The 24206-nt window shown below is 35.8% G+C and overlaps 1 protein-coding gene and 1 pseudogene across 6 annotated transcripts in view; both read left to right on the plus strand.

The window, feature by feature from the left end:
- Positions 1–24206, plus strand: part of PHC3 (polyhomeotic homolog 3) — an 84027-nt gene that overhangs the window by 49521 nt on the left and 10300 nt on the right. For 4 of the 6 annotated variants that reach the window (XM_019959740.2, XM_019959748.2, XM_019959757.2 and 1 more), the window contains 6 exons: positions 931–1084; positions 5980–6230; positions 9501–9660; positions 16063–16177; positions 19948–20080; positions 20172–20403. In XM_019959740.2, coding sequence (XP_019815299.1) covers positions 931–1084; positions 5980–6230; positions 9501–9660; positions 16063–16177; positions 19948–20080; positions 20172–20403 — 1045 coding nt within the window. Of the gene's footprint in view, positions 1–930; positions 1085–5979; positions 6231–9500; positions 9661–16062; positions 16178–19947; positions 20081–20171; positions 20404–20577; positions 20706–24206 lie in introns of all 6 variants that reach the window. The other 2 variants (XR_002180631.2, XR_011567391.1) reach the window with 2 other exon arrangements.
- LOC139185294 (U6 spliceosomal RNA) lies at positions 18879–18976 on the plus strand (annotated as a pseudogene).

Consider the following 24206-nt stretch of genomic DNA (forward strand, 5'->3'; position numbering starts at 1 on the left):
AGAAACAATGGTTCAATAAAAATGAGGGCAAATTAAAATACCCATGTCAGTCTGTACAAAATTCAGCCTTAATTTTAATAAAAATCAATAGTAGGTTCCATATTTTTTAATTATAAAGTTCCTTCTCAGAGTGCTTTTGAGTCTGTTTTCCTCAAATATTATCTTTACCATTGGATAACAGGGCAGTTAGAAATGTAAAAACTTGCTGCTGTAAGTATGGAAAAATTAAAGAACTACAAGTAATACGTCAAATAGTTTAGGATGGGGTGTGTGTGTGTGTGTGATTCCAGGGACAGATATTTTCTGTTTACTTGATAATTAGCTTATAAAAATTTATTAGATTCTTGAGTAGATTAGAAGATTGAAAATGTAATTACATATAATTTTGTAGGTTCTCAGGCATTACTTTTCAAAATTCGCTCTTTAATTTACATAAATTGAGTAAAGAACTTGGGATATAGTCATTTAGGCAGTACATTTCTTTATATAATATGTGTCATTCTGGAGATTCACCTAACATGCTTTGAAAAATATTAGTATCTGTTTTGATTTATGATAATTGAAAGTTAATAGAAACTTTAGTAAACTCCCCAAATAGTTATTTGAGTGTATAAATTCAAAACATTTAAAAAAATTAACAAAATTTAAAGTAATTCCTGATTCAACTATCACCTTTTGGGAAAACCTTAGTGATTTATAACTTAGGTACTGATCCACAACTTGCTTCCAGTGAAATATCATCAGGTATTATGAATCGTCAGGTATTATGAAAAACTTCATTTGAATGATTTTAAAGCTTCTCTTTCAATCGGTCAAATAGTCATTTTGTCTTTTACATTTTAAAACACTTAGAATTTATTTTGTTAATTAGGAACACCTTATTAAATGCATCTTACAAACATTTTTAGGCAGTGTGGTTTGTCGTCGTAGGTATATCAAGTAGAAGATGTCTGTGAGGAAGAAATGCCAGAAGAGTCAGAAGACTGTGTCCGGATGGATAGAACACCGCCGCCACCCACGCTGTCTCCAGCAGCTATAACTGTGGGGAGAGGAGAAGATTTGACTTCTGAACATCCCTTGTTAGGTGAGGAGGTGCCTAAAATTGGGGGAAATTTCTGTTAGGCAAATGTTAGTAATGGGAGGAGTTCATTTTTTTTCCACCGGAGATGATTTTAAACTAATTTGTTATATAATAAATTGCAGCAAAACATAGATTAGAATTCAAGAGTTTTTTTTGATGAGAAACAATTAGAGCAATTGATGAGGAACTGCCCAAATCAAAAACACATTTCAGTCTTTGAAGTTTTAGTAGTTTGTACAGATGTGTTTCATATGCTCATTCAGATTTATTTGTCAAGCTATTTCTAGCATAAAAATTAGAACAAAGCAAAATTCTATTAGAAAATTTCAATTACACTGTCCAAAAATCACAAAACATTTGAAGTCATGTCTGACATTCCTCATAATTGCTTGTGATTCAGATTGAGTAAATGCTTTTAAAAGTGTTGCTTCCTGGACAGTACTTAAATTAAGCCACACTAATTCTTACTAGAGACATGGATTAAAAAATTCCTAACACCTTCAAATTCTTATTCACTACTTTAGAACTACTTGTGAGTTCAAGTTAATCCTCTCTTTTCTCTGCACATTATCAAAGTGACTGTGAATCCTAGGTACTTCACTAAAACATTATGATGTGTAGCCCAGTATCCAAGTCCTAAAAAAGATGTGTTCTGCATTGGGTGTTGTTTTTTTTTTTTTAATTTTGAATATTTTATTTAGATCAGGGCATGGCAAATGATAGCTCATGCTTCAGATCTTTCTGCTACATGTTTTGGTATGGCCCATGAGCCAAGGATAGTTCTAAAATTTTTAAATGTTTGGAAAAAAAATCAAAGGAAGAGTTAATTCATGTCATGTGAAGATTAGATGAAATTCAAATTTCATAGTCCATAAATAAAGTTCTATGCAACATAACCACGTTCGTTTGTTCAGATATTATCTATGGCTACCTTTATACTACTACAGCAAAGAGGGGTCATTGCAGAGACCATATGTCTTTTATAAAAATGTTTACTGACCCCTCACCCAGATAATGCTAATCTTGATTTGGGCTTTGTTGTAAGTATGCTGTCCTATTGAATATCTCATTGCCTTCATGATCACGTTTAGTTGAGAGGAACCAATGTTATCAGGCATGGAAACAAACTATAATGGGGCGTTGACAGCCTCTCCTCCTTCAGTGTGCCACATCTCTAACCCTTGCTTCTTTCTAGGTTTTATTTCTTACTGCCAGTGTGAGTCTCCAGAAAGCAAGGAGCTAGAACACCAATTTTACTCCAACTTTTTCTCCTTCCTGAAAAATAGAAAACATTTAGTCAATAAAATTATGAAAAATATTTAAGACAAATTCAATATCATTGCCTTTGCTTATTCAAAATAATACCTCAAAAGATAGAGATCTAAGAAAACTTAGCTATAGTACTAAATCTTTGTAGTTTTTGTACACTGAAAATGGATTCATGTTGCTGCAGGTATCTTGGGAGTTTTGATTTAAAGGCAGAAATATATATTTAATTGGATACTAACCCTGCATTGTGACTGTGATTTAATTGCCTAATAAGCATTACTAATGGTACTCAAGAAAATTTAAATACTTTTGAAGTATTGAACCTCGACAATATCTTCACATTATTTCCTTAGAAATATAATCTGAGATCCTGGCAGGCATATTCCTCTGGCTAAATTGTTTCAGTAAACTATAAATTTTTGAATAGTCCTTTAATTTTCTTCATGCTTAACTACTTTTCTGTAGTATGTGAGAGGGAAAAGCAAGTATAGGTTGCTCATCAAATCATATAATAAACTAACCTATAAAAATAGAGGGACTTGTTTCCACCAGGATTGAGTCTTCATAAGTCTGTAAGAATTCTTAAAGCACCCATTAAAGGACTTCCCTGGTGGCACAGTGGATAAGAATCCACCTGCCAATGTAGGAGACACGGGTTCCATCCTTAATCCAGGAAGATTCCACGTACGGTGGAGCAGCTGAGCCTGTGCACCACAGCTGCCGAGGCTGGGCTCGAGAGACTGTGAGCCACAACTAATGAAGCCCTCGCACCTAGAGCCTGTGCTTCACAATAAGAGAAGCCACCGCAATGAAAACTTGCACTTATCACAACTAGAGAAGGCCATGCAAAGCAGCAAAGACCCAGTGCAGCCAAAAATAAGTAAATAAAATGAAAAGCATCTATAAAAAAGGAGAACAAACTCATTGGTTTCCCTAGGAAATGAAACTACAAATAGGCAGAGTAACTTGTGGCAAAGTCTTTATCAGTTAACTTGGGGTTTCTCGATTCACAGTTGTCTTAAATCTAGAGAGGATAATAATTGTGTTTGTTTTACTGTGTTGTGTTTTTTATTTTAACAGCTGATTATGAACTGGCATGTAAAAGCTATTACATTCTTCATAAAGTCAGTAACTCATAAATTTTCAACAAAACTTAGGTCTATTTGTATGTATGATCCAAAAATCAGAACATATATACCAAGCAGTATTTTCTGAATAAACAACATTATACTTAATGCAGTACCTATAAATCTGTAAGGGGACATTAAATTTTTCTTATTTTTCAACTCCATAGATTTGTATTTCCCTTCCAACAGAAAAGTTGCTTTTCAGTTCCTGTTCAGAATTATCTTTTATCCCTTTTTCTTTAGGAGATTATGTGAAAATTAGGTATATGGGATAGGATTTTTATGGAGTTTCTCAGTCCTGTAATACATGTGTATAATTGTGTATTTGTTCCTGGAAATAAGTAAATCAGTATTTCCTGCTGACTTTTAGTTTTTAATGAGGGATTGTGTGACTTTAAATAGGTTTTCTAGTACAATTTATCTTGGTGGATTATTTGGTGGAACAAGGTTAATTTATGGATATAATATTGCTGTGATAAATAAGCTATATAGTAATATTAATTACATCAAAGTTCTAGGTGTGAACCATTAGCTTTTCCTTATCTGACACTACCAGTTATCACTGCACTGTTTCATTAGTGGAAATCTTTATCTATTTATCTTTGGCTGTGCTGGTTCTTCATTGCTGCATATGGGCTTCCTCTAGAGTTGTGGCGAGTCGGGGCTACTTTTTGTTGTGTTTCAAGGACTTCTCATTGCAGTAGCTTCTCTTGTTGCAGAGCATTGACTAAGATGCTCAGGCTCAGTAGTGTGGTGCACAGGCTTAGTTGCCCTGCAGCATGTGGGGTCTTTCTGGGCCAGGGATCAAACCTGTGTCCCCAGCAGTGGCAGGTGGATTCTTAACCATTGGACCACCAAAGAAGTCTCTGAAATTTTTCTTCGATAGGGATTTTTCTTTCTTCTGTACCTAACTGGGCTATGTTTGACCATCTTTGATAGTGATATCAATTCTTTTCATACTGATGGTGGAGAGGAGTTACCATAGGAGTTAAAAGCATTGTCTCTGTTAGTAACCCAGCTCCACTACTTACTAGCTGTATGTCTTTAGGCAAGTTAATCTTTGTCTCTTTTTTTTTTTCACCACATCTATAAAATGGAGATAGTAACAGTACTTACCCATAGGCTTGGAGAAGGAAATGGCATCCCACTCCAGTATTCTTGCCTAGAGAATCCCGGGGACAGAGGAGCCTGGTGGGCTGCTGTCCATGGAGTTGCACAGAGTTAGACACAACTGAAGTGACTTAGCATGCATGCATGCATTGGAGAAGGAAATGGTAGCCCACTCCAGTGTTCTTGCCTGGAGAATCCCAGGGACAGAGAAGCCCGGTGGCCTGCTATCTGTGGGGTCGCGCAGAGTCGGACACGACTGAAGTGACTTAGCAGCAGCAGCAGCACCCATAGGCTAGTTAGGATTAAATGTGTTACAATGTGTAAGACATTTATACATATAAGTGCTGGCACATAAGTGCTCAGTAAGTAGTGGTATTATCTTTACCATATGCCCCTTTTTTTGTTGTTGTTACTTCTCTCAGCTATCTTGTACTCACTGGTATTCCTGGCTATCACCTGGTTCCATCTCTCCACTTTGGTACAGCTTAGTAAAGGTTCAGTGCTAACAAATGGGTAGGTAAAGTCTCTGTCATAGGCTGTTATTGTGGTCCCCAGAGCTTGCCTGGGAAAAATCAAAGTGAACTAGCCCAACATTTTGCAATTGCCTGGTACTACAGTGTTCCTACAAACTGACATGTACAATGTCATTGAAGATTTGTTAAAAATAGCAACAGCAAAGAACATTTGTGCATGGTTGTGGATTACTTGAAATAAAGGTAATGCCCTGTATAATTCATTATAATTTCTACTTATTCTATCGATTTCATGATCTTTTTTTCTTAAGCATATTCTCCCCTCCCTAGTACCATTTGGAATATATGAATAGAAACATAGGAAATTTAATAACTGTAGCTTAAAAATAAAAATAATTGTTCTTAAGTTGACATTCTAAAACATTTTCATGTCTTATGGGACAGTTTTTTTTAACCAAAGTTGGAATGCTAACTTTGAACAAGTTGCTGCCTTGCACTGTAAATGGGGATAGTAGTAAATATCTCATAAGGTTATTGTGGAGATTCCCAGGTAGTGCTACTGGTAAGGAACCCACCTGCCAATGCAGGAGACACAAGAGGTACAGGTTGGATCCCTGGCTTGGGAAGATCCCCTGGAGGAGGAAATGGCAACCCACTCTGGTATTCTTAGCTGAAGAATCCCATGGACAGAGAAGCCTGGTGGGCTACAGTCCATAGGGTCTCAAAGAGTCAGATACTATTGAAGTGACTTTGCATGAATTGTGGAGAGATGAGGTAATAAATATAAGGGTCTCAGAATTTTGTTTTAAAACATAAGACGTTAACTGTTACTGTTATTAATGTTCTCCAGTTTTCTTTCATATTTGCCTGGGCAGAATGGTACAGATTTAAAAAGTGACTTTTTTTTTTTTTTCCCCAGAGCAAGTAGAATTACCTGCAGTGGCATCAGTCAGTGCTTCAGTAATTAAATCTCCTTCAGATCCTTCACATGTTTCTGTTCCTCCACCTCCGCTCTTACTTCCAGCTGCTACCACAAGAAGTAATAGTACATCTATGCCCAGTAGTGTACCTAGTGTTGAAAACAAACCTCCACAGGCTATTGTTAAGCCACAGATCTTGACCCATGTTATTGAAGGTTTTGTGATTCAGGAGGGATTGGAGCCATTTCCTGTAAGTAGCAAGCAAATTTGCATTTTCAAAATTATTCACGTAGCATAATTTTAAAATGTATGATCTATTGGTCTCTAATGTATTTTCTCTAATAAAAAACTTACTTCAAAAGTTATTAATCTCCCTGGAGAGGGAAATGGCAGTCCACTCCAGTATTCTTGCCTGGGAAATCCCATGGACAGAGGAGCCTGGAGGACCACAGACCATGGGATAAAAAAAAAAAAAAAAAAAAAAAATTAGACAATTTCTTTTTGTCTATCCTTTATATATTTCCATATATATCTATAGTTCTAGAATTTTATGCTAGCTATTTAGATGTATAAGATGGAAGCAAACAGTTTCAGGGTATAAGGATATTAGTTTTATAATTTTTAGAGAAGGCAATTAAATGTTCACTCTGAAGGAAACTTTCACTTTTTCCCCTTTAAGGGGATCGAAATGACACCAGAACTGTATTATTTTCTTTTATAAAGGTGTTTCTTGTATAATGTGATACTTGAGAACTTTAACTTGGATACAGAAAATAGTAACTTCCCAATGATCTTATACATCTGAAGTTATCCAGTTGATGGTTTTTAATTAGCAAATAGATTTTCTCATTATTTTTTAAATCTCAGGCTTCAATCAGATTTTAAAAATGCTTCAAAATGTACACATCAGAATTGAGATGCTGTATCCTATCACTAAAAGTAATTTGATTTGAGACTAGTTATACATTATAGCTCTGCTAGCTACATTACATGTTGTGTCTAGAAATGAACATTTTTCCTTAGGAAATATACCAAGACAAGTGGCCAAAATCAAAGCCCCAAAAAAAGACACGAGAAAACAAAATTATGTATTTTGAAGCCCATTGAAGCATCTGATTTTTCAAATTCACAGGTAGGGCATTATGATGGCACAGTGATAGTTGACTGTAGCCAGTTGCCCTTGTTTGCAGTTTACTGTGTGTAGGATCTAAGAACCAAACTTGGATCTAAGAACCTCTGATACAGTGAGTGGAGAAACAGTCTTTTCTCCCTGGTCTCAGAGATTGGATCCTGGCTCTGCCATATACTGAATGTGTAACCTTTGTCAGGCCACTCAACCTTTTTGAAATTCATTTGCTCATACAGCAAATGGAGATGATACTTTGCTCTTAGGGTTATTGTGAAGACTAAATGTGTGTAACTGTTCTATGTAATATGTATTGTTTTTTCACTGAAAATTTGGAAAATGTACAGAGCAAATAGTAATACCACAAAATGTATTTTAATATATATTTTCATATGATCAGGACTATAATTGTATATACAGTTCAGATTTTTTTTTTTTTTTAATTAAAAAAATTTGTTTTGACCACACCTTTCTTCTTACCTCTTGTGAGATCTTAGTTCCCCAACCAGAGATTGAACTTGGGTCCTTGGCATTGAAAGTGCAGGATCCTAACCACTGGACCTCCAGGGAATTCCTTACAGACCAGCTTCTTTTGCTTAGTATAGCTTGAACATTTATTTTCTCATTTGATTAATAGTACCTTGGAAACATTTTGAAAGGTTACCTAGTATTTCACTTTCTGGACAGTCATAATTTATATAATCTTTCAATTACAGTTACCCTCCCCCCCGCCCCCCAATATCCACAGGTTTCACACTGGGGATCAACCCAATTGTAGATCAAGAATCTAGGGGGAAAAAAGAAATCTAGAAAATTCCAAATAGTAAAACTTGAATTAATCATGCACAGGCAGCTATTTACTTCATATTTACATTGTTTTCAGAATTATCAGTAATCTAGAAATGATTTAAAGGGCTTCCCTGGTGACTCAAATGGTAAAGAATTTGCCTGCAATGCAGGGGACTTGGGTTCAATCCCTGGGTTGGGAAGATCCCCTGGAGAAGGAAATGGCAACCCATTCCAGTATTCCTGCTGATTTAAACCATATGGCAGAATGTGCATAGGTTATATGCAAATAATGCTCCATTTTTACATAAGGGACTTGAGCATCTGTGTTTTTTGTACCCTGTGGAGTCCTGGCATCAATCCCCTGCAGACACCGAGGGACATATATACCGTTGGACATTTAGGTTTCCTTTTTTTTTTTTTTTTTGGCTGTTCAAAGGAATATCCTTATATGTAAATTATCCACATTTGAAATATTATTTCTTTGGCATAAATTCCCAGAAGTATAGGTGTTAGATCACATTACATATGTATTCATAAGACTCTTGATATATATTGGCAAATCATTTTCTGCAAGAGTATTTAAATTGATTCATATACCCTAAGTGTATACTCTTATCAGCACTCAATAGTGGTTTTTTCATCAGTAATTTCCACTAATTTTATTTGAGACATAATTACATATACAAACTGATATAAACACAATTTAAAAGGTTATGGGTTGAGAATTCCCTGGTGATCCAGTGGCTAGGACTTGGTGCTTTCACTGTAGGGGCTGGGTTTGATCCCTGCAAGTGAGGCCAAAAAAAAAGTTTATGGGTGATTATTCTCCAGGGTGACATGTAAAAGGTTCCAGTAAGCTGCTGTTCACTATGTATGGAAAATGTTGGAGACTTGACCAGCATTCTCAAATAGAATCAAAGATTCTGTTTTTTAAGATTAGCTGAGGGTTCACTAGTAAATCGGTATATACTTTTGGTGTAGATTATTTTTGCTGAAAGCATTTCTAAAGTAAGTAGTTTTCATGACTTAAATTGGTGTACTGAACATAAGCGACTCTATTTTTGTTGATTTTGATGTTAATATTTGAGGAATTTTCCATTTCTATTTGTGATTAGGTTACTTAACTAGGAGTCAGGAGACTTGAGTTCTAGTCCTGTTTCTGCTATTACAAAGAAATCACCTGCACACTTTGAATATTAATTCCCTTATCTTTAAAATACAGTAATGATGTGTCCTGAGGAAAGAATCTTATAAATAAAAAGTTTTGTGCATGAAAAATCAATCTTAAAGGTTGTTGCAGAAAAAGGTAAAGGTACTTATAATCACAATTTGTTACTGATTTTTTTTAAAGATTTTTTTAGCTTACCCACCTAAACATAGACCCTTGGTTCCATTTGACTGAGACTTTGGTCATACTGCTCATGAGTTGTAATATAAAGTGTTCAGGCAACCTGAACATAACCTTTTCTCAAGAAATAAATGAATGGATCTGATCAGTTGTACAAGTAAATTATCACAGATCCTTTTGATTTCAAGAGACTTTTAAACTAAATTATTTCTGAAGGTCTTTAAAAAGATCATTTCATTTTGTTCTGTCTTTTAAAGGTGAGTCGTTCATCTTTGCTGATTGAACAGCCTGTGAAAAGAAGGCCTGTTTTGGATAATCAGGTGATAAATTCTGTGTGTGTTCAGCCAGAGCTACAGAATAATGCAAAGCATGCAGATAATTCATCTGACACAGAGATGGAAGACATGATTGCTGAAGGTTTGTGGATTTTTCTTTAAGATACTCTTTAACTTTGGCATTTATTGCTTGAATCAGAACATGGGTTTTTATCATACACAGATTTTTCCCTTGGAAGTATTTACTTTTATTCTCATATAATGCATTATTTGACTAAAATAATGGGAACTCGAACCAGACTGTAAACGGCCATGTAATTAAAATAACAAGATTGGTGTTAATTTTTATAATACCATTTTGACCTTTGAAGGGATCTGAGTGGGAAAATTTCCGTTACATATGAAAGCAGTTCAAAATTTTAGGATCAAAACAACCAATTTTCTTCTTTAAACAGACTTTAGTAAATGACTATTTTACTGAGCTTGTTTAAAAATTCAGAGCTTCCTGGTTGTTTGGTTTTAGATTTTATGTATTCTTATGTATTCTTTGATGTCAGGTGGGTATTAACAGTTGTGTGAAGTCTTAATTCTTATGTATTCTTGATATCAGGTGGGTATTAACAGTTTTGTTAAGTCTTCAATCAAAAGATGATTAAATTTGTTCAAGGAGAAAAATACCACTAAATCTTCTCAGTGTCAAAGAATCTTTTTTTTTTTTAATAGGCCTTGTTCTACCAGTGAATATTTCATTAAAGTTAAAGTGGTATGCAAAATGACTTCAGGAAAACAAACACAAATGCAAAAATGATGTTTTTTATTGATTCTAATCATGGCTTTGCAGTAGGTGCTGTTCAATTAAATAGCGTGTAGTATGGTCGGGGCTCTACAATTGTGAATTAATTAACATCTGTGTCTAAGTAATTATCCTCAATATATTAGTGTATTTCATCTAAATTTATTCACTTTGTAAATGTTTACTGAATATATACTGTGTGCCTGTACTTCGCTAAATTAAGTAAAATAGCATGCTGGTAAGCAAAATAGACATTGACTTGGCTCACAGTAATCCTAATTAAGAGGAAGGCATCTCTGTCATTATTGGTAACATATGGACTGTTGCAATGTATTTATCACTGTTGTACTTGTTATTTGAATAGCAAAGAACTGATAGAAGTATAAAATTTTTTATTGCTAACTTATGTTGAGTTCAGTCTGATTTTTTTATTTAAAAGAATGTTAAATGTGAAAAATTTCAAACATAAAATTAGAAATGTAAAATGAATCTCAGCTCACCCAGACTCAATATTATTACCCAGTTTTAAACATTATTTTGCGAAGTTAGCTTCATGCAACCCTTTGTTTTTTTCCCTCCTACATTTCCCCTTCTCTTTTTCTCTATTGCTTTTTCTCTTTCCCTTTTTTTCCTTTCTTCCTCTGTTTAAAACCAAATCATAGTTCTTGTTGTATTTTACTAGTACATACTTCAGTGTGCATCTATAAAATGTACATTTTAATGCTGTGTCACCCAAAACAATAATAATTCTTTGTCATCTAGTACCTGGTTCATATTCAGATTTCCTCAATTGTATAATTACTTAAATTGTATAAATGTCCTTTTATAGTTATTTTGTTCAAATCAGGGTTCAGAAAGTGCCCGGTGGTGGTTTAGGAGTAAAGAGGTAATCACTCAGTTGTGTCCGACTCATTGCAACCCCACGGACTGTCTGTCCAGACTCCTTTGTCCATGGGATTCTCCAGGCAAGAATATTGAAGTGGGTTGCCATTCGCTTCTCCAGGGGATCTTCTACACCCAGGGACTGAAACTGGGTCTCCTGTGTTACAGGCAGGATTCTTTACCAACTGAGCCACCAGGGAAGCCTTTTGTTGTTAGGAATTTAATTTCATTTAATTCCTAAGTACTTGCTTTTATTATAGTTATGCATACTATTTATCTGAGAATTTTTCATTTGAGATGAAGAGTAGTAAAGACAGATGTACAGGGATTTTTTTTTCTTGCCTATGTAAGTATAAACAAAGTTTTCTAGACTAATAAGCTATATAATGTGCCCTCTTGTGTGCGCATATTGGAGAAAAATGGAAAACTGCCTAGGAAACTTCACAGCATACTTTGTGATGCTCATGGTTTATAATATAATACGTATAAAACATATGGTGGACTGTGCTAGAACGTCAAGGAGCTTTTGATCTAGTTCAGTTCAGTTCAGTCGCTCAGTTGTGTCCGACTCTTTGCGACTCCGTGAATTGCAGCACACCAGGCCTCCCTGTCCATCACCATCTCCTGGAGTTCACTCAAACTCACCTCCATCGAGTCAGTGATACCATCCAGCCATCTCATCCTCTGTCATCCCCTTTTCCTTCTGCCCCCAATCCCTCCCAGCATCAGAGTCTTCCCCAATGAGTCAACTCTTCGCATGAGGTGGCCAAAGTACTGGAGTTTCAGCTTTAGCATTATTCCTTCCAAAGAACACCCAGGGCTGATCCCCTTCAGAATGGACTGGTTGGATCTCCTTGCAGTCCAAGGGACTCTCAAGAGTCTTCTCCAACACCACAGTTCAAAAGCATCAATTCTTTGGCGCTCAGCTTTCTTCACAGTCCAACTCTCACATCCATACGTGACCAGTGGAAAAACATAGCCTTGACTAGACGGACCTTTGTTGGCAAAGTAATGTCTCTGCTTTTCAATATGCTATCTAGGTTGGTCATAACTTTCCTTCCAAGGAGTAAGCATCTTTTAATTTCATGGCTGCAATCACCATCTTCAGTGATTTTGGAGCCCCCAAAAATAAAGTCTGACGCTGTTTCCACTGTTTCCCCATCTATTTCCCATGAAGTGATGGGGGTGGGGGGTTTCATCTAGTAGGAAGTAGCTATCTCTACAACAGAAAGATAACTGAGAAGCAGCATATGCTAGGTATTAGGTGAATTATATAGACAGTAAGAACATGGCACTTTAAAGCTGGGTGATATTATTGCCAGACTCGTGAGTTTTCTGTGAAGAGAGGGGGTTTGATTTGGGTCTTGGATGATAAAGCATAGATTGAAGATAACAGAAAGAACCTCTCAGGTTAGCATACCACGAATAAATATACAGAAAATGTACAAGTGCTCAGTAACTTCAGGAGGGGGCAGTGAAGAGTAGGCACTTGAGTTAGAGAACATAGTGGGCAGTAAGGCAAAGTCAGATTCTAGTGTACCTTGAGATTCAATTATGGAGTTAGTTATTTTGCTGTCAAGAGGATGGTTACTGAAAATTTTTAGGCAGGTGACAAGAAAAAATGTTGAAACTGCTGCTCATGTGTGGATGAATAGTAGAGGTTTGGCATGTAATTGATACTTGTAGTCATGGTGGGAAGAGGAAGGAAAGAATTGATGGAAGACAAGGCAAAGGGTAGTTTTAACGAACAGGATACCAGAGTAAGGAAAAGGAAGGTTTAAAGATGATTAATGTTTGCAATGAAGAATAAATAAGCCATAGAAATCTAATGCACAGTATAATGAATATTGACAATATTGTACTATAATCATTAACCTAACTTAAGCTATAATCATCAACCTAACTTAAGCTAAAACTTAATTATTCCAGTGACTTAAAAGATAAAAATGTAATGTGATAGAAATGTTCAGAATTACTACTGAGGCAGTCATTTGTATAAATGTATCAAATTAACACCTTGTACACCTTAAGTTTACACAGTGCTATATGTTAACTGTGGCTAAAAAAAGATGACTCTATTTCATAGTGGAGATATGTTTACTGAAAACGTATCAATTTTAAAAATACTTCATAATTTCCCATGGTAATTTTATCAAGTATTTCTGTTACTGTATACTTCAGTGTTTATGGGAAGTACTATAGGGTGAAATGGTGAGGTCATTTATTTAGCGGCTTTGGCTTTACGAGTGTGTGCAGTTTAATTCAGTATGAAAAACAATATAATGATTATTCTTTTTTTAAAGGATAAACTGTATCTCTATTTGGACTGGTTGTATAACCAGAATCTCCATCTAAAATGTGATTTATCAAAATGTCTTATATCTTCCCTGGTAAATCATCATGCTGATGATGATTTCTATCTCATTGCCTTCTTACTGCTGATCATCACATGATCTCAAGTCTTCAGGAAAATTGAAAAGTAATTCCTCTTTGCACAAAAAAAATTGGGGATCTCTATCAGTTAGGATATATGTTTGGCCACTCCATTAGACACCCAGAGTAATACCTGGTTAAATAAGAAAGAAGTTTCATTTTCCCTGACATAGTCTAAAGGTAAGCAGTGCAGGGCTCCATTTTGTTGGGCACGTAAGCTGTCAGTGTCTCATGGCCCTGCCATCCCTGGAGTGTTGCTCTCATTTCCAAGATAGCTCATCTTCATGATCATATTCTAATTGGTAAGATAGGGCCTCACCCGGAATTTGGTCAGAAATTGGCCACACATAGGGCAGCAGTTGTACTTTTTATCCCCAGTGGCTATATTCCTAGCTAAAAGTTAGGCTTTTGTTACTGGGGGAGAAAAGTGAAGAGCTGATATTAGGGAATTGCCAGCTGTATCTGTATAGAATCCCATCTTTATTATCTCAAGCAGTAGTTTTTAAAAACTTACTTAGCTCTGTAATTTTTTATTTACAAATGTGAAAACATTTGCCTTGGTAACATTACCAGATTTGTTGAAATTATGACCAAAATTAGAACTGGACTTCTTTGAATCTGTTAATGTTCCTCTCGTCTTTATGAGAAATAAAACTGATGTGAACTTTTTGTCAGGTTGTTAACCCTTAGACCATACCTGTCTAAAGGGATCTTGCCTTTCTCATCAGCAAAAACATTTCCTTCTCCTTCATAAGGTTGTCTAACCTATTATCAAGTGTTGCATATTTTTATGTTAATTAATTCAAGGTTTTGAAATAAAGCTTTCAGTAGAGTCAAAATTAAACAGCCCAAAGAATGGGCTCTTTGGGGCTGGATTGGTGGTCAAATGAGAGGTTCTATATCCAGTACAGGCTTTTCAAGGTCAGATTTGGTTATAGGCATGACAGACTAGAAATGAAGTTATGACACTAGGTCCCAGCAACGTCTTGTGGGGCAGAGCTGTGTGAAAGCCATCTCTAGGTCACTGGAAGAAACAGTTTTTACTTTACTTGGTTTCAGACTCTTTGTTCCTCATTGCCACCAAATAGATGAGTTTGCTTATGAAGATAGCCCTGAGAATTTCTTTGAGATGATCTCTTGCTAGTTTATGACTTGATTGGTCATGACAATGTCTTTGGATGTCCCTTGACACTTCGAATATTTCACAGTGTGTTTTTGCTGCCTTCACTTAATTTAGCACTTTGCCATTTGCTTCTCCAGTAACACTGGGATAAAATGATCCTTGAATGTATGAGTACATGTTGTTCATGTCTACATTTCAGAGTCCCTTTCTTCATCTTAACAAGTCTTGGTTAAGTGAATAACATAGAAAAGCACATAAAGAGCTCATAGCTAAAAGCTGTAGTTAGATTTCCTTTTTTTGATATATTTTATATGACTCAGCATAGGAATTATGATGCATGAAAATAGTAAAATATGGTGATTTAAAGAATTAAACAGTTTTCATTGAAGTGTTTACTTGTTATAGGTCTTGGTACTGCTAATTCTTATGTGGAAGATAGGAAGTGGACCTGTAACTTTTTTATGCCTGCTACCTGTTAGGCATTCATGTAATCTTCACTGCATTTCTTTGGGGAAGGTATCATAAGACCCATTTTACAGATGAGAAAACTGGGTCCTGAAGATTAAGTTGCTTGGTTATAGGTGACTGCTGCTGGATACTTGAGGATGTAGGTGGGAAGTTTCTTTAGGTCCTGTGGTATGACTTGAAGAAAGTTATGGATACAGAGATAGAGGAAGGACATTCTCAATTAACAGAGAGCACCCTGACAAAAAAGAGCAGAGGTTAAAAATTATAAAACTATTGATGATTTTGAAGATAAATGTAAATTATTTTAATATAACTAAAAGGGACTTTTATAATTAGATAAATACATCTTTATATATTCTGTTGTACACTGCAGATCTTAGAGAGTGTTAACGATTTTAAATGCCCTCTGAAAGCAGACATCAAAGTCTTCTTTTTGGAGTCCTCATTTTCTCCAGTTAGAATTGTGTTCTTTGCTATGTATATTATACATAGCACAATGTATCAAAATTCATATACTACATAATACTTTTTGGAAGGTAGTGACTTTATTTGCACATTTTAGGTAGGTTGGATTCTTTGCAAATGAACCTTTAAAAATGTATTATTTATTTATATAGAGAAAACTCCATAAGATTTTTATGCAGGAGCTAGAGGGAATTGGTGGAAGTGGTTGTTTTGGGGGGCTTTGCCTTGCCAAAGTGGCTGTGGATTGAAAAGTTAAAAGACCATTCCTTTTAAGTCTCCTGTAGGGTCTGAACACTTAGCAGCATCCGACCCAAAGTAGAAGCTAAAAGAAAATTTGTCACAATTAAGTTTTTGGAATTTTTTCTTTTTTTCTTTTTTAGAGACATTAGAAGAAATGGACAGTGAGTTGCTCAAGTGTGAATTCTGTGGAAAGATGGGGTATGCTAATGAATTTCTTCGGTCAAAACGATTCTGCACTATGTCCTGTGCCAAAAGGTATTTCTGTTCTCAAGTTTCCTAAAGCACAAGCCAAAAACTGCTGTAACAAAACTAAAAAACTTGCAGAGTTTACCATTAGTCAAAACTAGGTACTGTGGAAGAATAATATCAAGTAGACATTATCTGGAGCTACTTTGCTATTCAGTTGTTAAATTGTACTTGGCGAAAACGGTATTCATAACACATATAGCATAATCTAATGACACATACAGCATAATCTAATACTGAAGTAGCAATCTCCAGGTGGTAAGAATATGGTTAGGAGAATCCCTCCTGTGAATACACTGCTCGTCCTTTGTTTTAACAATATTGAAATACCTGGATTTACTTGCTTATATTTTAAAATGTTTCATTTCTTTTAACCATATCTTGTTTATTTTAGGGTTTTAAGTGGGACATCTGTAGCATAAATTCTCCACATTGTTATATTACTTGATAACAAAAATGCTTGTCTTTTCTAAGTGTATTTTCAGTAATATTATAGGTAAATAGTACTCCTGTCAAAAGCCTTTTTAGTATCTTCATTGATGTAGTCACAAATTTGGTTTAAAGAAAGCCTCTCTAATTTGGTTAATAAATCCTAATACAGTTATTTCCCACTGAAGGTAAAGTGTGTGCACAGTTTATTTTGAACTTTGTTCTGTATTCCAAAAGTTATTTTCTCAAAGAATTTAAAATCTTAAAGATACATCTAGGGAATTTCTTGCTCCCTAAATAAATACATTATTTAGTATGGTGCACCTAAAATATATTTAGTAAAACTTAAGTCAAATAAGCAGAAGTATTTTCTTCTGAAAATGGGTTAATGGTTTTTCATTTGTCAGTCTGTTATTCAGATATTCTTTCATGTTATTTTGACAGTCCTAATCAAATTGTGTAACTCCTATTTTGTTCGCATATACCACAAGAAAGAATAGTGGCTCTCAGATTCAGAGGATGAAAAACTGAGGGAGGAGGATTCCTTTCAGAATCTTTTAAACTTCTTAATTATTCAGAAATATTTCAGGACAGTTAACACACTACCATCACTCTTCTCCCAGAGATGACTGTTGAGTTGTCAGGTTAGTATACCTTTAGGTGAAGCTCTTTAGAGGCTTAGAGGTCCTAAGGTAGGAAAATACAGAGCAGAGAAGAGTAAGGAGGAGAGGATAAGTTAGGTCAGGTAAGAAATGCTGTTTACATGTATGCCTGGCTACCTTTTTTCGATATCTCAGTATTTAGGGACTAAATAGCAAATGTAAAGTTAGTCTCTCTTCTCTCTAGTCAGTTGGGAAAGAAGTTTGTTAGTTGATGTAAATGGAAATCAGAAACCTGTAGAGCTGAGCCCCCAGATGAGCATACTGAACACGGGAGGAGCTTGTTTAATTGTTTTAGGGTAAAATGAAGTGACCATCAGGACACTCTTTTCTTTTTTATATTTTTAGGGGAAAAATAGCCTATTTACTCTCATAGTACTTCTTACTTTCTCCTCATTGATATTTTTATAAACATAAGTGAGGGAATTTTCTTTTAGTAAAACAGTTTTCAGTAGCAAAGTTAACTGGGATTTATTCTTGTCATTTCCCTGAAAAATCATCTTAGACCAAAAGAGTTTCAAAAAGAACTTTGAAAATAAGAAATTACAACAGCAATTTTATGTGTAAAAAAAAAGAGGAACTATGTGCATTTTTTTAGCCTTTTTATAACATTTCAGAAATTATTAGATGATCTGTTTTCACTCTTTCTAGGGAAGGAGTCAGCGGACTATACCCAGGCTGAGTCCTTTCTGTAGCCTATTTTTGTATGGCCCCTGAACTAAGGATAGTATTTAAATTTTTAGGTGGTTGAAAAAGAATCAGAAGAATATTTTGTGACACATGAAAATTATATAAAATTCAATTTGTCACTGTAATGTATTGCTCAGTCATGTCCGACCGTTTGTGATTGCATGGACTGTAGCTCACCAGGCTCCTCTACCATGGGACTTCCAGGCAAGAATATTGGAGTGGGTAGCCATTCCTTTCTCCAGGCGATCTTCCCCACCCAGAGATTAAACCCAGTTCTCCTGCGTTGCAGACAGATTATTTACCATCTGAGCCACCAGGAAGGCCCCAAGTGTCACTGAGTAAAGTTTTATTGGAACACATCTATTCTCATTCATTACTGTCTGTGGCTGCTTTTATGTTACAATCACAGAGTTGAATAGTTGTGGCAGAACCTTTGTGTGGCCTAAAAAATCTAAAACATTTAATATCTGGCCCTTTACAGAGAAAGTTGCCCAGCCCGTTTAGGGCATTGGAACCCAATAAATGGCAAAAGATTTTTTTTTTTTTTGGCCACACTGCGTAATGTGCAGAATCTTAGTTCCCCAACCAGAGATTGAACCTGCACCCTTTGCAGTGAAATGTGGATTTTTAACCATTGGGCCTCCAGGAGAGTCCCATCACAGGACTCCTTTAAACTGTCATCATGCCTTAGAAAGTGAAAGTGGTAGTTGCTTGGCCATGTCTGACTCACTGCAACCCTGTGGACTATAGCCTGCCAGGGTCCTCTGTCCGTGGGATTCTCCAGGCAAGAATACGGGAGTGAGTTGCCATTCTCTTCTCCAAGGGAAGCTTCCCAACCCAGGGACTGAACCCATGTCTCCTGGATTGCAGGCAGACTCTACCATCTGAGCCACCAGGGCCTTATAAACATCCATGTTAAAAATGTCATAAGAGTGCTCACTTTGACAGTACATATGCTAAAATTAGAATGCTATAGAGAAGATTAGCGTGGTCCCTGCATAAGATACGCAAATTAATGCTCCACGTTTTAAAATATGTATATATTAAAATATACACTTAAAAATATTAGTCTATTTTGATAAAATAAAAATAATCTTCCAGCCAGTTTTTAAAAAAAAAAGAAAAATTTATTGTGCTAGGTCCTCATGGTTGCATGAGGGCTTTAGTTTGGAGAGCAGGGGCTACTCTGGTTGCGGCGTGTGAGGCTCTCATTGTGGTGGCTTCTCTTGTTGCGGAGCACAGGCTCATATGTATGTGGACTTCAGTAGTTGTGGTGCACACTTAGCTGCTCTGCGGCACATGGAGTCTTTCCGGGCATGTGGACTCTTCCCAGGCTGAGGATCAACCTGTGTCCCCTGCATTGACAGGCAGATTCCCAACTAGTCCACCAGAGAGGTCCTTTTCCAGCCAGTTAAAGAATTAAATATATCTTAGTTGCCTGAATTCCTAAGAACCGTGAATTTCTTGTATAACTTTGATAACTCAACTTTACCTTTCTGTCTTTTAGTTATATTTGAAAAATATTTTACTAGCCATTTGAGATTTCCTCTTCTCTACTATATTAATCTCTTTTTAAAAAATCTCTTCAGGAATGGTTACCCAAGAAAATAACCATTTGAATGATCATCTAAATAGTTAATAATTTCTTCTTCTCCTGGAACCTTGAATTATTTTGCAACTGCAAAAATGAGTTATTGTTTGTATTTGCAGAAAGTTTCCCACTATCATGCTGTTATTAGGAGATATCAGTACCTTGTTATAGGTGTCCAGTATTATATTGAGAGCTATATTATATATAACGAGACCATTTTTTTTTTTTTTTTTTTACTATTAGCATAAGTAAATTTATTGAACACTGTGGTTTACTTTCTGAGGTATTATAATCCATAATGAAACAAATGGCATTTACTGATTCACAACTGCACTTTAATTAAGGTCATAATTACTAAGTGGAGCATCCCATACATCATTTAATATTTTTTTCTTACTTGAATTTCTTAGGTACAATGTTAGCTGTTCTAAGAAATTTGCACTTAGTCGTTGGAATCGTAAGCCTGATAATCAAAGTCTTGGGCATCGTGGCCGTCGTCCAAGTGGCCCTGATGGGGCAGCAAGAGAACATATCCTTAGGCAGGTCTGTAGAAACCTTGATTCAATGTACAATGCCCTTTTCAGAAATACAAGGAAAATGCAATGCTGTATTTTACTTGTACTACATTTTCCAGCTTCCAATTACTTATCCATCTGCAGAAGAAGACTTGGCTTCTCACGAAGATGCTGTGCCATCTGCTATGACAACACGCCTGCGCAGGCAGAGTGAGCGGGAAAGAGAGCGTGAGCTTCGGGATGTAAGGATGAGGAAGATGCCTGAAAACAGTGGCCTGCTGCCAGTGGCACAAACAGAGCCGTCTATATGGACAGTTGATGACGTCTGGGCCTTCATCCACTCTTTGCCCGGTATGTGATTGACCACTTTGACCTTGATTTTTGCCTTGTGCACACACCCAGGAATGACATTAGATCCATCCACAGCTGTTGCACAAAAGGGCTAGAGAAGTTCTGTATATATATACTCATTAAATGGCATTTGCTATTGAAATGTGATCTGTTTCCTCTTGCTTATTCCCTCAGCACAACTGGGTATTTTCTCATACCCCCCAAGTCGATAAAAACTGACTAGTCCTGCTTCTGCTGTGACACCTCAGCCGGTGAAGATATTAAAGGTGCTCTCTTCTCTTCAGTCTGATTTCTCTCGAGAGGTCAGTAGAGAGATTGAGTCAGACACTTCTTCCCTTCTGCTCTTCCAGTTTTCTAGTCTATCAATATTTCCTCCTTATTTCCTAATTTAACCTTTTTTAAATGAAATAACACCAAATTTTTTTTTTTACATTTTTGAAAGCTAATCAAGACCTTTTAGAGTGTGATAAAATTTTGGTTTCTTTAAAAAAACAAAAAAAAAACAAAAATGTTGTTTCTTTTAAAGGAGGCTGCATTCTTTGATTCTTTGCAAAAAGTTTAAGACATCAAGAACACTTCTGAAATTAAGTAGACAACTGAAATTCAGTTATGATATTCTATTCCAATATTGAGGGTTACTTTCTTATTTATATTTCCTGCTCTCTTATTTGGTATTCTTTCCATCAGCTTAAGTCATTATGTTCTTTTATCTTTACTAAACAATAATCTTTTATATCCACTTTGTCTACTGGGCTGGGTACTGAAGACCACCTTTGCCAATGATTGACCCACACTGCCTCTGTATGTTGAGACAGTATGTATTTTTTTAATCAGCAAATCTTTTATCATTCACTTTAACTTAATGAATATGGAAAGTAAGATTTTTAAAAACCTTTGTTCCATTTTGGGTTTTTGGTGAATCATACCATTTCTCTTGAAATAAGCTTTCCAGAAAAATACATCCCCTTAAAACTTGTCCACAGACTTACTAAAACTAATCCACCTATAATTGGTAATCAATCTTTCTATGAAGGTGACCACTGTCTCAGAAGCAGACATAGCTAAATTGTTGAGTGAAGAAAATATATTCAGAAGTATTCTTTTTTTTTTTAATCTGTTAGCCATTTTACCTTACACAGATGGTTCCTGACTTGTGATGGATAGACTTAATGAACTTTCGATTTTATGATGGCACAAAAGTGATATACGTAAAGTAGAAAGTGTGCTTCAGATTTTGGATTTTGATCTTTTGCTGGTGATACAAAGCATGATACTCTCCACAAATTGGGCAGGACAGCTCCGTCAGCCGTGCTGTCATGAGGGTAAATAGCTGACACAGCCATGCTTGACTCATGCACTCATTCTGTTTTTTACTTTCAGTACAATATTCAACAAATTACATGAGATATTCAACACTTTATTATAAAATAGGCTTTATATGTTAGGTAACTTTGCCCTACTTACAGTAGGCTATTCTTAATGTTCTGAGGATGGTTAAAGTAGGCTAAGCTAGGCTATGAGGTTTGGAAGTTTAGGTGTATTAAATGCATTTTTGACTTGATGTTTTCAGCTTTCAATGGTTTTATCAGGATGTCAAGTTTGAGGGAGATAAATATACAGAACTCTGGAGTTTTATTGAATTATTTTTTAATGGCTTATTTTAGGAATGTGAAATAAGCTTTTTTTTTCTACTAAACAAGATATGGTCACTTTTAAAGAAAGATGAAATTGTTTAAAGAAGGGATACATTTTTCATGGGAAGATTTTTAAGCATGCACCTAGGAAAACTTAGGTGTGATTCAAGTGCTGACCATGTGGGTTTAGAATCTGCTTTAAAAAGCTGATGTATTAGAGAATGGTGAGTCTTCACAGGGTATGGCTTTAATAGTTAATGAAATAAATTTTAAGTTTTATACCAGTCTAGGTATCTTTAGAATTAACATTGGAACTGTCATCTTTAGACAGTCTCAGTCTTCCAAATGGGATATATGAGCTGTTTGTTAGCCTGATTTCTCATTTGGAGGGGGAAATATTTCTTTTCCTTTGGGGAGGAGGAAAGTAGTTGGCCAAACAGATAACAAATAACAACTGCTGCTGATTGTTCTATCACTTCATATACTTTTTTTAGGGCTAGTTTTCTAATTTTCCCCCAGCATCTGTTTGCCACAAGGCTACTCTTGGCTGCTTTATTAGGACGAAGGCTAACTTTTTTGTTTTGTTCTTCCTTCACTGAACGGAAAAAAATTATTTCTTATATCTTGAGATGCTTGCCTTACTAAGTTCAAGACAATTTTGTTGCCAGCCTTTTAGAGAAAATTACATACAAGGCAGACCCAGACTGTTTTATAATTTAGAATTTCTTGGTATTAAGAGTGTGCTGAATATAACTACTTTTTTTTACTGATTAAATGGGAGTATTTCTAAACTGTTTTGATAGGCTGAGTAACAAGCTTATTTGTGTGATGCGTTCATCTTCTTTCTCAAAGTTTTTCTCTGAATAATGCCTGTGGCTTAAGGTAAATCTCAGCCAGAAAAGGCCGTTACTGTCATTTCTCTATGTTCATCTGGCCTTTGTAAATCCTTTTGAGCCTCTTTCAGCTCATATAGGGCTGTATTTTATTTTTTACCCTGTGCTCTTCTCATGGAATGAATAAACTTGTAAATTTTGTAATCTCTTGCATTTTTGTTTCTTTCAAGTTGAGGCTAGGTTTCCCTCTTTCATCAGGGCACCTGTATTTATTCCTAGTTTTCTCTTCTTGTTGTATGTCATCTTATGAACCATCTTGGTGGGACCATTTTAGAGCTGGTATGCAGACAAGTCTCAGAGCTGTTACCAGAGTAAAATACTATCTTCTTCTAAATGTTTGTACATTAAAAAGTTCTCTATAGGAAAGGTTCTTTGTACTCTCCATTTACTGCATTTATCTTCTTTAACTCTTCCTTGATACAGTGAACTGCGTTTTGCAAAGATCACTTTAGTCTATTTGTTGGTCTGCGAATCTGCAGTAGGTTTAGTTTCCATGTAGGTGTAAAAAGTAGGTATTGTTTAAAAACATGACTAGTACTATAGTTTCATAATATTGATATTGGGGCTCGTTCGTTCTGTAGTGTTGAGTGCAGGTGATAGCCTTTCATCATCCTTACCGTGGTTAATTTTTGTGTGGGGTGTTTTTGTTTTAGGGTTAGCTGCAAATGTGAATGGGCACTTGTGAGGTTTCTTTGGGACCCATGTCTGTGCAGAGGTCCATCCCATCCTGGTCTGCTTCTGGTGATGTGAAGTCAGCTGAGCTGACTGCTGGCTGCAGTAGGGATATGTTCTGTAATGTTCCTGGAGCACCAGCTGTTCTACAGATGTAGATTCTAAATATGTCAGAAATTCATAGAATTTTAGCTCAGTATACCTTGGGCATCTAGATTTTTTTAAAAAATCATCTTTCTCTAGTTTTAGGAAGCATATTTGCCTTTGCCTCCCCTTTTTAAAATCACTTTATTTTTTCATGTCTATACTAATGTATAAACACCCTTTTTTTGTGGTTGGCTTAAGAAAGTTGTGATCTAAAATTCTGAAGATCATTCCTGTTTTGATCATGCTGTTTCCCCACATTTTGTTCTTTATTATTTTGCTAACACATATTTTGTCTACCTACAAGAAGACATTTGAAGAGGGATCTGATAATACTGAGGAACAAGAACACACTTTGAATTTCTTCATGGAGAACTCCTTGTTTCTATTCCCAAATGTAGCTCTTATGGTCCTCATTACTTCTCACTGCTTCTCTTTTCTGAATCTAAGTAAGTCCTAC

Source organism: Bos indicus, chromosome 1 (genome assembly GCF_029378745.1).
Source record: "Bos indicus isolate NIAB-ARS_2022 breed Sahiwal x Tharparkar chromosome 1, NIAB-ARS_B.indTharparkar_mat_pri_1.0, whole genome shotgun sequence".
Lineage (NCBI taxonomy): Eukaryota > Metazoa > Chordata > Mammalia > Artiodactyla > Bovidae > Bos > Bos indicus.